Source organism: Remersonia thermophila, chromosome 2 (assembly GCF_042764415.1).
Source record: "Remersonia thermophila strain ATCC 22073 chromosome 2, whole genome shotgun sequence".
NCBI lineage: Eukaryota > Fungi > Ascomycota > Sordariomycetes > Sordariales > Chaetomiaceae > Remersonia > Remersonia thermophila.
Genome location: NC_092218.1, coordinates 3115514 through 3128443, shown reverse-complemented (window position 1 = coordinate 3128443; position 12930 = coordinate 3115514). Strand labels below are relative to the sequence as shown.

Below are 12930 nucleotides of genomic sequence, written 5' to 3'. Positions count from 1 at the left end.
CCCACAACCCCCTTCATGCATGCCGGAGAAAAAGACATCTATGACTTCCCGTCTGTTCCTCCCTGGGGTATTTTCTCATGTGCCCGTCCGTCACCACCGCCGTTCTCCTCATATCTCATTACCCAGAAGCCCAGAAGACTCGTGACTCTGCATCTTGTGTCAGAGATGCCGCGGGGGAGGGAGGGGGGAGTCGGGTCTCCCTCCTTCCATTACGCCAGACCTCATCCCCCAACTCTGAAGCGTAACAACCCCGCATCACACCACACCTCTTTTACTGGGACGCGCACTGCACGCGCTCCGCGTGAGGATGTTCATGATCGTCGTCCTCATCCATAGCTGATCCGGCGAAGCCTCTCTGGGAGTTATCCACGTCCTCGAGGTCCCCGGGCTCCGTCATGGCTTCGGCGGGTGGGATGTTGACAAGCTCGGGTGGAGGCAAGCATTGCCGCAAGGTGTCGTAGGCGGCCGGATTGTCGACGGCCCAGTTCTTCTCGGGGAACTTGACAGAGAACTGGATGTACATGTTGCCAAAGTCGTGGTGGCGGTACGAGGGCATGCCCTGGCCGCGGATCATCTTGACGGTGCCTGCGGGTCGGAGTTAGCAAAGCACGGGGGAAATCAACATTGACCCTTGAGAGGCGCAGGGCCCACGTACCAGGAGAAATGGCCTCGCCCGGGAGGATTTCGACGCTCAACCACCTGTCGTCGAGGTGCTCGATATAGATGGTGCCACCGGCCAGGGCCGTGACAAGGTCGATCTCGGCTTGATACAAGAGGTCGTCGTCCCTGCGGGTGAAGCGGGGGTGGGGCTTCTGCTGAATCTCAAAGACGACATCGCCGGCCAGGATGCCAGGCGCCTGGTCACCCTCGCCGCGGAACTCAACCTTGGTGCCGCTCTTGACGCCGCGATCGACATGGACGTGCAGAACCTTGCGGTCGACAATCGTCTTCTTGCCGAGGCATTGCTTGCAGCGGTCCTTATCGCGCACCGTCTCGCCCTCGCCGTTGCAGTCTGGGCACACCGTCTGGAAACGCTGGATCATGGGACCCATCTGGCGCATCATGGTCTTCATGCCGCGGCCGTCGCAAGACATGCACTTCCGGACGGCACCCTCCTTACCACCGCGGCCCTCGCACTTGGGGCAGATGATGGAGCGCTGGAGAGCCAGCTTGGAGACCTTGCCACGGTACATATCCTCGAGCGCCACCTGGTGAACGTGGTGGATGGTCTTGGCCTTGGCCGGGCCGCGCTGCTGGGGCATGCCGCCGAACATGCCGCCAAAGCCGCCGCCCATGCCGCCGAAGAAGGACGCGAAAAGATCCTCGGCAGCCATGCCTTGCCCTGCGCCACCGGCGCCACCCTCGAGGCCGGCCTCGCCATACTGGTCATATACCGCGCGCTTCTGGGGGTCGGAGAGAATCTCGTAGGCGTGGGAAATTTCCTTGAACTTTTGTTCGGCAGCGGGGTCGCCACGGTTCTTGTCTGCGGGCAAAATTAGCCAGCCTGCGCAGAAATGACAAAGGAACAAAGCCCAACAAGCCATGGAGCAAAGCAAAACGTACCAGGATGGAACTTGAGGGCGCCCGTCTTGTATGCCTTCTTCAACTCTTGCTCTGTGGCGGTCGGCGAGACCTGTGGTGCGTCTCAGTCTTGTGCCTCTTCAACAGGCCAGCGAGGATCCAGGGGAAGGGGGTACATACGCCGAGGGTCTCGTAGAGTTTCGTTTCCTTGACCATCTTGTATGTCTACTGTACGGGGGGAGGAAGGATCGGTGGGTGGGATGCGGCTGAGGGGTATCCGTATGCCTGGCAGGGTGTGTATGTGTATGTATGGCGAGCGGTGGGAATGAAGATGGGATACCGGAGGTTCGAGACTCGAGCCGACTAGTATATGCGGTTGAGAGGTCAGCGAAGCGATGCGATGCGATGCGATTTCCCCGCGTAGATAACAATCAAATTCAAGCACGGTTAGGTTCCGTCTAGGGAGGGCGGTGCGCAGCAGTGCAAAGTGTTAAGGAATGCGCGACAGGGCAAAAGTGAAGTGCGCGGGATATCTTGGGTCGAGGCCGGACCGGAGGGGATTGGATTCGATGCTCGGTTGGCTGCAACGAATCGTCTAGGGCATTCTGCTGCGACTGAAAGGGGGGGCAAGGCAACAAAAGGAGAGCCTTCAGGATGCGACTGAGAGCCAACTTACCAGATACCTAGTGGCGGTAGCAGCGGGTTTGTTCCTGGACAGAGGCTGGACCGTTCTCAAACTGGATACCCAGAACCGAGAGAAGGGAGGGGGAAAAAAAGAAAAGAAAAACTGGCGATTGTCCGCTCAAGTGGTTGTCACGCAGTCGGGTCAACGGACAGTCTGCCGTCTCTGGAACTGGCGCATAGAAAAAAAAAAGTGTATGCGGCTTCGCAGAGGCTGATGAAATTCTTTGGTTCCCGAACAGTTCGCCTCGCCGCCTTCCCTGGGGTTCCCTGGGCTGGAAACAGGCCGCAGCCCCTCCGCATGGAAATCCGTGGAAGGCTCTGGACTGTGGCTGATGCTGTTAGCGGGGTACGGCGCGTGGTGCCCCCATACCCACCGTTTCCGCTGTTTCCTTCTACCACCACAGCAACCGGGGGGCCTTCCACCCGCGAACAGGGCATGGAAGGACCTTCAGCCCGATGCGCATCCATGTGTCCGTATCTAACACATTATCGGACGGCGGGGTTGCGATCGCGATCCATCTTTCGGGGAACCCGTGGACCTGCTGCTTGACGATGTTCCTCGCTGCCCGGATTGAGAGTTACCTAGGCACCTAGGTGCTAGTAACGGTACACGTCCACTATGTACAGCCCTCCAAACTTCCAGTCCCCTAGGTACGGTACCCACCGAAACACACCTAGGTACCTTACCTAGCCATGTATCCTAGAACACCTACCTCAGGCACCTAGCTACGTCAGGTAGGTAGTCTGAAAGGCTACAAATACCCAATCGTAGCAGGTGCCTAATCAATAGATGGAAGCAGCCCAAGGCATCATGCCTGGCCTGCCTTGCCCGTGTTTCTCACCGCTGCCGCTAAGCCAAGCAGCCTCGGGTACCTAGGTAAGGTACCGTATTCCATGTACCTACGGTACCTATGTACCAGGGGTGTTCTGCGCCTCCGCTTACACACTTGAAAGGCTCACCGGGCAAGCACTGCAGTATGTACAGCATCGTCACTTGAAACAAGCCCAGGTCCAAAGGAGTAAATAAGAAATAACTATTGTGCTGCGTAGGTAAACGAGGAAAAAAAAAGAAAATATCACCACCAAGTCATGGCTCAAATCCTTTCATCCTCCTCAACATAAGCGGCAGTAGCACACACAAAAAAAAAAAAAGAAAAGAAAAAAAAGGCTGTCGGCGCAGCCGAGAGCAACCATTTCGAGGCCCAAGGAAAACCCTTGTTACACCGGTCACGTCCCGCTAGGCACACTTACACAACGCGCATTGTGCGTTGTGCTTGTACTACCACCTATCATGGAAGAAACAGACCAGCTTCAACAACACATGACAACACCTTGATGTCACCACTCCGCCGCTCCAACCCCCCTTTGAAAAGTCCATCCGATCCGCCACGAGTTCACCATTCACAACATCAACGCTTTGCCACGCCGTACAGTGCACCCTGAAACCTGCTTTCATCTACCCTCCGAAGCAGAATCGAGACAACACACGTGGTTGACCACATCACGCACAAAAAAACAAAAGAAGCCAAGGGTCCTGGATGGGGAATAGCACCAGAAGTTTACAAGTACAAGACACTAAAAACATCCTTCTTCAAGACATGAAACAAAGCGCTATGCCATGCCATTCCATGCCCATGCCATGCCGTGCCGCGCCTGTCCAGACCAGACCCATATCTTGACCTCCCCATCCTGATTCTATGACCACACTATATCCGTGAAGCTCTTCGCCGTTTAAAACGCCAACTCCAACAAGTCTGACAAGACGTTCATCCTCTAGCAAAGGAGCTTTGTAACCCATCGTCATCGCAACACCTCAAGAGAGAGGCCAAGTCACTCCCTCTTCAAAGGGCATACCATCCTCTGGCGTCGTTGTTGTTATCCACGCTCTTAATGTCTCCACCAACAGCCCGGCTTCCTTTCCTGTTTCTCCTCCGCATGGCCTGGTCAACTGCTGCTGCCCGCCATCCACATACCACCCTCCGCCATCTCCAATCACGGAGCTAGCCACCATTTGGAAGCGTGGTACACAAACCACCCCTGTCGAGCCATCCTACGACAGTAAATTCCTCAGCGACGGGTTCGAGCTAGCACCGCTCGCTGCTCTTGGTGCTTCCCTCGGCGGCTCCCTCAACGGCTGCTGCTGCTGCTGCGGAGGCGGCGGAGGAGGCGGGGGTTGGAGCTGATGCTGGTGCTGCGGCGGGGGCGGGGCGGGGGAGGCGGGGGCGCGAGCTGCACAACGTTCGGGGACTCGTGATGACCCAGGGCCGCCGGCGGAGGCAGGCCGCTATCCCTAAGAGGCGGTGGAGGGCTGGTGTGGTGGCTGCTCCGGTTGCCGTGGTGGTGATGATGGTGGCTTGGCGGCGGGCCCCAGGGGCGGAGGTAGTTAGGCGGATGCGGCGGTGATGGCTCCGGGACGGGTGCCATCGGGTTGAGCGGCGGGATGTGGTGAGGCCGAAGCTCCGGCGCCGGGTGGGAATGGTGCGGGTGGTAGGTGCTGCCGTTGGGAGCGGAGGTGGGCAGCGGCCCGCTGCCACGCCGCGGAGGGGACTGGGGGTGCGGGATGCCGTTCACATAAGGCGGAGGGGGCTGAGAGAGGTGGCCGTTCGGCGGAGACGCGACGGGGTGGGACATGCTGATGGGGGGAGGGCGAAGGTGGTTGGGCGGCGCCAGAGGCGGGATAGACGTCGTCGGCGGCGACGGACCTCCGTTAACCTCGCGCGATGGGTGCAGCGGGGGTGGTCGGTGCCAGTCGTAGGGCCGCGGCGGCGGCGCATACGACGGCGGGGGCTGGACAGGCGTCGCGCGCGGCGCAAGCCCTGCCGGCAGCGGCGGCGGAGCCACCGTCTGCTGCACGGGGGGCGGCCCGACGGGGTGAGCAACGGGAGGCGGCGCGGGAGCCTGAAGAACCGGAGCCTGCACCACCGGCGGGGAGGCGTGGCTGGGGGCCCAGCCGAAACCCCGTTCGCGGCTCGGGTGTCTCGGCTCCTCCGGTCGCACCGGCGGGAGGATGGTCGGGGCAGGCTGCGATGGCTGCCGGACCGGTTCCGGTGGGGGCGTCGGCTCCCGGGCGACGTGCGAGCGGAACACGGGCTGGCGGCCGGTCTTGTTGCACTTGTGGCACTGGAAGGTTCGCTGCTCGGCAAACTTCTTGGCCTCGGATCCGGCGTTGGCGAGGTGGCCGTTGGTGAAATCGCTCTCGAACGACACCGGATGCCACTTGGGGCTCACGTCGACGCCGCACGTGAGGCAGACCTTGCCGCTCGGCTGGAGCTCGGGCGGCAGGTTCTCCTGGTCGCCGTTCACCACGGCGGCGATCGACGTTCGGCGATTGATGCTCGCGGACGCGCCCGGAGCGGTCGACATCCTCGAAGCGACCGTGATCTGGTTCGCCTTGCGCGCGCAGCCCGTCAGCGTCAGGTCGGCCTGCTTGTAGTTCTGCACGAAGAGCTGGAGCGCATTGGTGCCCGTCTCGGCCACGGCCTCGTGCATGCGGTGGATCGGGCCCTTGGTCGGGACGTGGTCCTTGCACCAGACGGCAGCCGACATGTGGCCGCTCTCGCCGTTGATGGTGACGATGCGGAACTGGTCGCGGCGGGAACTCTTGACTGGCGTCACGTCGAAACCGAGAACGTAGCCAGCCTGGTGCGCGCACTCGGCGTGAACCGGCGTGTGGCATTGCTGGCAGTAGACGCAGGCGCCATCGCTCTTGTTGCAGACCTTGCAGACCTCTGCGTATCTCGACCGCGGGATCAGGGGGATGCCTTCGCTGGGGCCGAGGGCCTTGGCGTTGCCAAACTTGATCTCGGGCGTCCACACGGCGCAGGTGACATGCACCCAGTTGTTGTCGGCCGTCCGTTTCAGAGGTTCGCGCGGGTTGACGGGGCGGTTCATCTCTTCCTGCTTTTTGCGGTAGTATTCGGCCGCCTTCTGGGCCGCCTCGCGCTCGACGCGCTCGCGCTCGCGCTCCTTCTCGGTCTTCTTCTTGTGCGAGCCGGAGACCTTGGGAGTCTCCACAAAGTCGTGATGGGTCAGCTCGACGGGGCACAGGACGCATTTGTAGTGCTGCAGCATGGTTAGCATCTCGTTTTTTTGGCCCTTCCCGCTCTTGGCGAAGCAACTCACAATCGAAAGCTGCGGGTTCTTGTCATTGAGGCACATGTCGCATGTCCACTTGCCCTGCGTGCGGCTGTCGATCACGCCGTAGCAGCTGCGGTGCACCGTCAGGCGGCACTCGCGACACGACAGGTGCTGGTCGCCCATGGGCTCCATTTCGTGGCATATGGCGCAGGGGAGAGTGCGCGGCTTGGGGATCTCCGGAACGGGGGGCGGAGGTGGCGCCTGCGGCGGCTTCTGCTGTGGCTCCTTGGGCTGCTCCTTGGGCTGCTCCTTTGCCTGCGCCTGCTGCTGCTGCTGCTGCTTCTCCGCTGCCGCCTTGTCCTTCTTCTTGGACGTTGGGCCGCCCACCACGCTGCTGGTCTCGGACGGCGTCTTCTCTGCGTCCCTATCCACCAGGTTGCTGCCGCTCTTGAGCTTTTTCCGCGGCGGCTCCGAGGATGGCGTCGCCGCCGAGACGCCTGCCTGCTGTCCGCTCTGGGATGCAGCCGGGCTCGGGGCCGCGCTAGGCTCCGGCGATGGGCCCCGCGTGCTGCTGAGCCACTCGTCAGCGGCCAGCAGCTCCCGGAAGAGGTCCTCCTCGGCCTTGCGCCTCCATCCACGACCGCCGGACTGGGCAACCTTCTTGGCCAGCTCGTCGGCATCCTCCCACTGGATGGCATAGCGGCGCCAGAGCTCTGCGCAACGCCTGCAGAGCGCCTGGATGTATTGATCCTTCTTGTCCTTGTTGGCGTTCTTGTTGCCGTTGCCGCCGCCGTTCTCGGTGACGGGCGTGACCGCAGCCGCCGGGGCGCGGCGCCACTTGCGCGACTTCTTGGTGCCGCAAAACTTGCACACGAAGCTCTTCTTCTTCTCGCGGGCCTTGTCGGCATCGAAGGCCGAGTCGTCGTGGGGGTCGGCGACGTCGTCTGCCAGCTTGCTGGCGGCCGCCGCCGCCTTCTGAGCATCCTTCTTGTTTCGGCGGCCCGAGAAGTTGCCCCAAATCTGCTTGCCGCGCTCCGTCTTCTTCCACGTGTAGTAATAGCGTGTCACAGTCGCTGCCGACAGCGTCTTGACGTGCTTCTTGACGCTGTGCAGCTCGGATCCGTACTTGGCGACAGCCTCTTCGAACTTCTTTTGCTCGGCAGGCGTCAGCTCGGGCTCTTTGAACTCGGCCTTGGGGACCTTTCGGAGCTCGGCAAGCGCCTTGTCGGCGTCGAAGCTGTGGCGGAACAGGAGGTCCCTCGCGACGTCCTGGAGGTTGGTCGACTGCGGCGGCAGGCCGAGCGGGACGGCCAGCTTGCGGGCCTTGCTCATGTATGCGTCGATCTGCTCGCCCGTCACATCGACGCCGCAATCCTCGGGGGGCTTAAAGAGAAGCGTGGCCGTGTCATCGCCGCCGCGCTCGATGTATCCCGGGGGCTCGTCCTGGATCCACTTGGGCCGGCGCTCCTTCTCGAGGCGATCGGCCTCGAGGAGGGCCTGCTGCTCCTTGGTGAGCTTGCCGCTCTTGCCCGACTTTTTGAGCTCGAGCGGCTTGACGTATTGCACGGGGCGGCCGTACCAGGGGACGACGACGGCCTGGTGGCGCAAGCCCAGGCGGGTGCTGGCGCGGGGGAAGATGCGATCGTCCAAATCGAGGGCATCCTCAGGCTTGCAGTGCATGCCGAGGTAGCGGTAGGGCCACAGGCTGGCGTGGTAGATTTGCTCGGCGGTCGGCGGCGGGTGCAGGTTCTCGTCGACGGGGCTGGTGCGGCCCGTGTCGACGCCGTTGGGGCCGTCGACCCCGCCCATCTCCTCGTCCTCATCATCGAGGCCTTCGTCATCGTCGTTCTCGTGGCCCTGGACGTCGCCAATGTTGGGCGTGTTGCGAGCCTCGAGCTTGCGCTCCTGGGCGCGACTGCATGCGGCGCAGGACCAAGCAAAGCCACGGGTTGGCTTTTTGAGCAGGGGTGGGTTGACACAGTTCATGTGGTACGTATTCAGACACACCGCGCAGTCAACCGAATCGTTGCTTTTTTCGGACAGGGGTGTCAGCGTATCCGGTTCTCCACACGCACTCCCGTTCCATTCCTCATCTGCTTTTTCTCCAAATTTTCCTCATTGGTTCCACGCCCCCGGCCCCACCAGATCACCAGGGGGTGGGTGGGAGCGAGGGCGAGGGGGGGGGGGGGGGAGAAAGGGAACTCCGAATGGTTGGGTGAAACTCACTTCGCGCAGTACCGCGTGCACCGCTTGCACGTCTTGACGGCGCTCGTCAGCTCTTTGCCGCGGCCCTGCTCCGTCAAGACGTATTTCCACCGCTCGTCCAGCACCTTCTTGACGTGCTCAGGCACGTTTATAACCTGCTTGGTCGGGATCACCTCGTAGTTCTTTTGAATGTAGCGGTCGTACAGCTTCTCGTACCAGAAGCAGTCGGGCTGTCGCTTGTAGGCTGCCAGGTCCTCAATCTCGGCCTTGTGCCGGATCTGACATTTGCCGCGCAGCGACGTCAGAGGGCTGATGTCGGAGTGCATCGTGGCGAAAACAAGACGCGTGTCTTGCACCTTGCGCCCAATGTCCTTGGGGCGGTAGTACCAATTGATACGCAGCGCATCAATGGGCTGCGTTGGATCGTTCTTGACGTGCAAGAACTCCATGATGCGACCCAGGTAGTAAGGCTCCCCGGGTGGCTCGCACACCAGGTAGACATGATCTGCATCGCGCGTCAGATTATTGGAACGTGTCACGCAACACGGCGCAGAGAGTGCAGGGAAACGGATCGAATCGGATTCGGTGAACAGCAAAGTCGGGAGAGGCACAAGGGGAAAAGAAAACTCACCATTCACCTCAAGCACCGTCCCGTCGTCGGCAATCATCTTGCCGTCCTTGGTAGGCATCGCTCCGCAGTTGTCAAAGGTCAGCAGGTTCGTCTCGCCATACTTCGCGGCGCTCGATTCGCCGGACGTGGCGTTTCCGCCCCCGCTCCCGTTGGCCGCCAAGCGCTTCGCCAGGACCGAAACCGACGACGATGCGCCGTTGGATGCTGACGGGGTGCCGTGGGACGCCGGCGTGCTGGCCGCAGAATTGGCATCGCCTGCCTTGCGCTTTTTGCTCTTGGAAGAAGCGCCGTTCGCCGCGGCAGAGCCGTTGGCGGCGGACGCCGACTGCGACGGCCCCGATGCCGACTGGGAAGGCGACTCCTTGGGCTGGCGCTCATCGGGTAGCGGCTTTCGTGATGTCGAGGCGGCGGAGCGCGCGGGCGCTTGGGATGAGGAATTGGCGGCGGTCGATGCCGGCGATGAGCTTTTTTGCTTGGCGCCGCTCTTCTTGGGGTCGTCGTTCTTCTGCTGGACATACGTGTCGAAAATGTCGAGGTCGAGGTCCTTGTCCTCGGCGTAGTTGGGGCGCGGCGCGCCGTTGCGGTTTCGCGAGCGCGTGCCGTAAGGCGACGGCTGCGACGCGGCCGCTGATGATGCCGATGCTGATGTCTTGTCCATGGCCTGCTGCGGCTGGGGAGAGTTGGTCCCGGAGGCCGGCGCGGGCGATGGGTCTGACATGCGAGGTAGAATGGAGGAAGAGGAGGAGGAGGAGGACGACCCGCTTGCGGCGTTGTTGGAGCTATTAGACTGCCGGGTCGACCCCGGCGCACCTGCGCCGTCCTTGGCAGAGGAAGTGCGGCTGCCCGAATTTGCCTGGTCTTCGGGCTGCGTCGCGGGTTGGGATCTCTGAGCCATGGCGCGGGCCAGCAAATTTACTGGCGACGCCGTCGGTGCAATGCGGGATGCAAGATGCAGAATGCGGGATGCTCAGAAACCCGATGCGGGCCCGCGGCCGTCGACGAGAAGGAGCGAGATGGCCGTCGCGGAGGAGGTGTGGTGACGCTGAAGAAAAGGTGAGAGAAAGGGTGAGATGTCGGCGGTGGCGCCAGATGATGGCATGGGGGCAAGTAGCGTAGCCGACCAAGAGAAATGGACGCGAGGGCGAGGGCGAGGGAGAGTGGGCCGGGTTGCGGTGATGATCCAGAAGACGAAACGACAGCGGGTCCGTCAACCCCGTGTGCGAGGACAGCTACCGGAGCGGTCCCGGGGCGTTCGGCGTGTTTTGCGGGTGAGAGGGTGCGTGTGGTTTATGTTGGGGGAGGAAGGGCAAGCCAGCACTGCACGGTGCAGGCGAGCCTGCCGAAGAGCTGAGAAAAGGGAAAACCACCGTAAACACCCAGGAGTGGGAAGATGGACCACCTGGGTGCGAGAGAGTGGAGGAGGGGGGTCAAGGGAAGGAAAGCGAGCGTGGATGGAAATGCCACGAAAAATGAGGTGGGTGGGACGAAGAAGAGAGATGGATGAATGGATGGGTGGATGGGTGGATGAGAGTGGCAGGCACCAGGAAGGCAAGGTAGGAATGCCCAGGATATCAAAGCGACGACGAGTCGGACGAAGGTTGGGTGGAGGAGGACGGGATGGCGCAGAAAGAGGATCGATGGGGAAGACCTAGTCCCCCCGGGCAGGGCGCCAAACCGCGGTCGTGGACGGACCCAGCAGGCGCGCGGAAATGGGTGACGGGAGCAGAGGCCCGGGATCTTGGATCCTCGCTTGTGCGGCGCCGGGGACGTGAACGTCAAGGCATGGAAGGCTGACGAGATGCGCGTGGGTAGCCCCGATGCATGCCAGGCCAGGCTTGCAGCATGTACTGTGTAGGCTAGCCGATGAACTGGCTCGCTGGCGGCCTGCGATGGGTCCGACGGGTTGGGTTGGGTTGGAGGATGGGGGATGGGGGATGGGGGATGGGGGATGGAAATTATGAAGGGTTGGCGAGAGGAAGGATTGAGAAAAGGGAACCGGGAGGCCGAGATATGTTGTGGGCGAAAAAGGGAAATAATCGGGGAACGAGCACAAGAAACGTCCTCAAATGACAGGGAAGGCAGCACGAGGCAAGGCAAGCCCGCCAACAAGCAACAAGGCATGGATGGCCAAAATGGATGCCGAAGCGTAAAGGCTGGACTCTCAGGTTCGACCTTTGGCCGGACTCATCGGAGGACATCCATGTGCACGAGAGCCACCAACGTCAGGAACGGGCAGGGCGGATGCAGCACACAGTACATCGAACTAACTAGCTAGTTACTGCGCAATGGTGGACAGCACGCAGGCGACCAACCGGGCGAGGCGGCGGGCGGTTCGCCATCCATCATGGACGGTCGGGCCTCCGGGTCGCGAGCTCCTGTCGGCCTGATTTACGGAGTTTTACATGGTTATCACCACGGGCGCCGGCGCCAGAAGCTACATTCGTTGATGAGGTGGCCTGGCCGTCGCTCGTCATTCGGCTGCAACGGGGGGATGCCGAGGCCCAGGCGCCCTAGGTTGGACAAGCAGGGCCCGCGAAGAAACGAAGCGAATGCACAATGGATGGGAGGATGAATGGGGATGGATGGGGACAAGGGCGGTTTGTGTGAGCAACGTGAGCGTCCATCCACGACCAGGGGTTGTCGGCGCCCCGGACTCCCATGATGGCCTTCTTCCATTTGCAGTTCGAAGCGGCACAACAGCCGTGACCTGCCCTGCCTCCCGGTCGCGGGCGTCTGGGCGTGGACGGAGCGGGTGGGTCCACTGCACGAGGTGGAGCCGAGATATCATGGCTCTGCAGGGATTTGCATTCCCGCACCGCCCATATCCCATTTCAACGTCGCCCCGTCCACTCTTCCAACCGCTCCGGGACGGTGGAAGCCGCACAGGGGAAATGACAACCTCTGCGATGCCCGACTTAGCTAGTTATAGCGTTCCTGTCAACGTCTGCACCCGTAGGAGAGCGCGTGGCCTTTTTGGGTTTTTTTTCTTTTTTTTTTTTTTTTTGGCTCATCTCGGGGCCAACGAGAGGGTGATGGGAACGAGTTGCCTACGTGACAAGGAGACGACGTGTCGCTGCCATCCACAGCCCAGGCCGCTGCCACCTCGCGTCGCGAGGTGTCAACGCCGCGAACCTAGTCGGTGTCGGTGAAGACCTGAGAAAAACTCGCTCTCCCTAAAATCATGGTATACAACGTGTTAAGCACTTTCGTCGACACATCCTTGCTGTGAGAGCCTGCCTGTCTGAGGGTCGAAGCCCATCTCGTGCAGGTAGGCGGTCAGCTTGCGGCCAGGAGATCACGTTGCGCCGGAGGACTGGGTGGGGTCCGATTGTGTGCAGAACACCCTGTCCACGAAGGCTGTGGGGAGAAGGGACGTGCATCAAACCAAAACTTGCCTCTGCGAACACCTAGAATGGCCAGCGCAGAGTCGCTGGGTATTGGACACCTCAGCCCGGCTCTGCATGTTTCGACGAGGGACCCTTCATCCTCGACAATCCTCATACCTACGGTCCACACCTGAGGTGGTCTTTCGCGTCTCCGTCGGCTCTCTTTGTCAACCACCACCAGCCTGAGATAGGTGAGATGGTGTGTGTTCGCACCTTCGGGGAACCCTAGGGGGCAATATCGACCATGTGAGATAGTTACGTATGACAACGTCCCTCTGAGGCGACGCAAACGGGACGGCTCGCATGCGTTTGCCCCCTCCTGGTCTTTGTTTCCCACCTCTGGTGGTAGAGGCCGAAAGCTCGCCGAACCATCCAAAGATCCCGAAAAGCGCGTCAGAAAGATCCATGAACCTCAACCCGTGGGGT

General features: G+C 61.4%; 2 protein-coding genes across 2 annotated transcripts; both read right to left on the bottom strand.

Moving 5' to 3' along the window:
- Positions 1–271: 271 nt before the first annotated feature.
- On the bottom strand, positions 272–1737 carry VTJ83DRAFT_2313 (uncharacterized protein; the record flags this gene model as incomplete). Its single annotated transcript, XM_071008570.1, has 4 exons — positions 272–585; positions 656–1483; positions 1564–1633; positions 1702–1737. The coding sequence occupies 4 exons, from the start codon at positions 1735–1737 to the stop codon at positions 272–274; spliced, it is 1248 nt and encodes a 415-aa protein (XP_070868853.1).
- A 2595-nt stretch (positions 1738–4332) lies between these two features.
- VTJ83DRAFT_2312 (uncharacterized protein) lies at positions 4333–10013 on the bottom strand (the record flags this gene model as incomplete). Its single annotated transcript, XM_071008569.1, has 4 exons — positions 4333–6267; positions 6328–8311; positions 8509–8992; positions 9119–10013. 4 exons carry the CDS (start codon positions 10011–10013, stop codon positions 4333–4335), a joined length of 5298 nt encoding a protein of 1765 aa, XP_070868852.1.
- Between the last annotated feature and the right edge of the window lie 2917 nt (positions 10014–12930).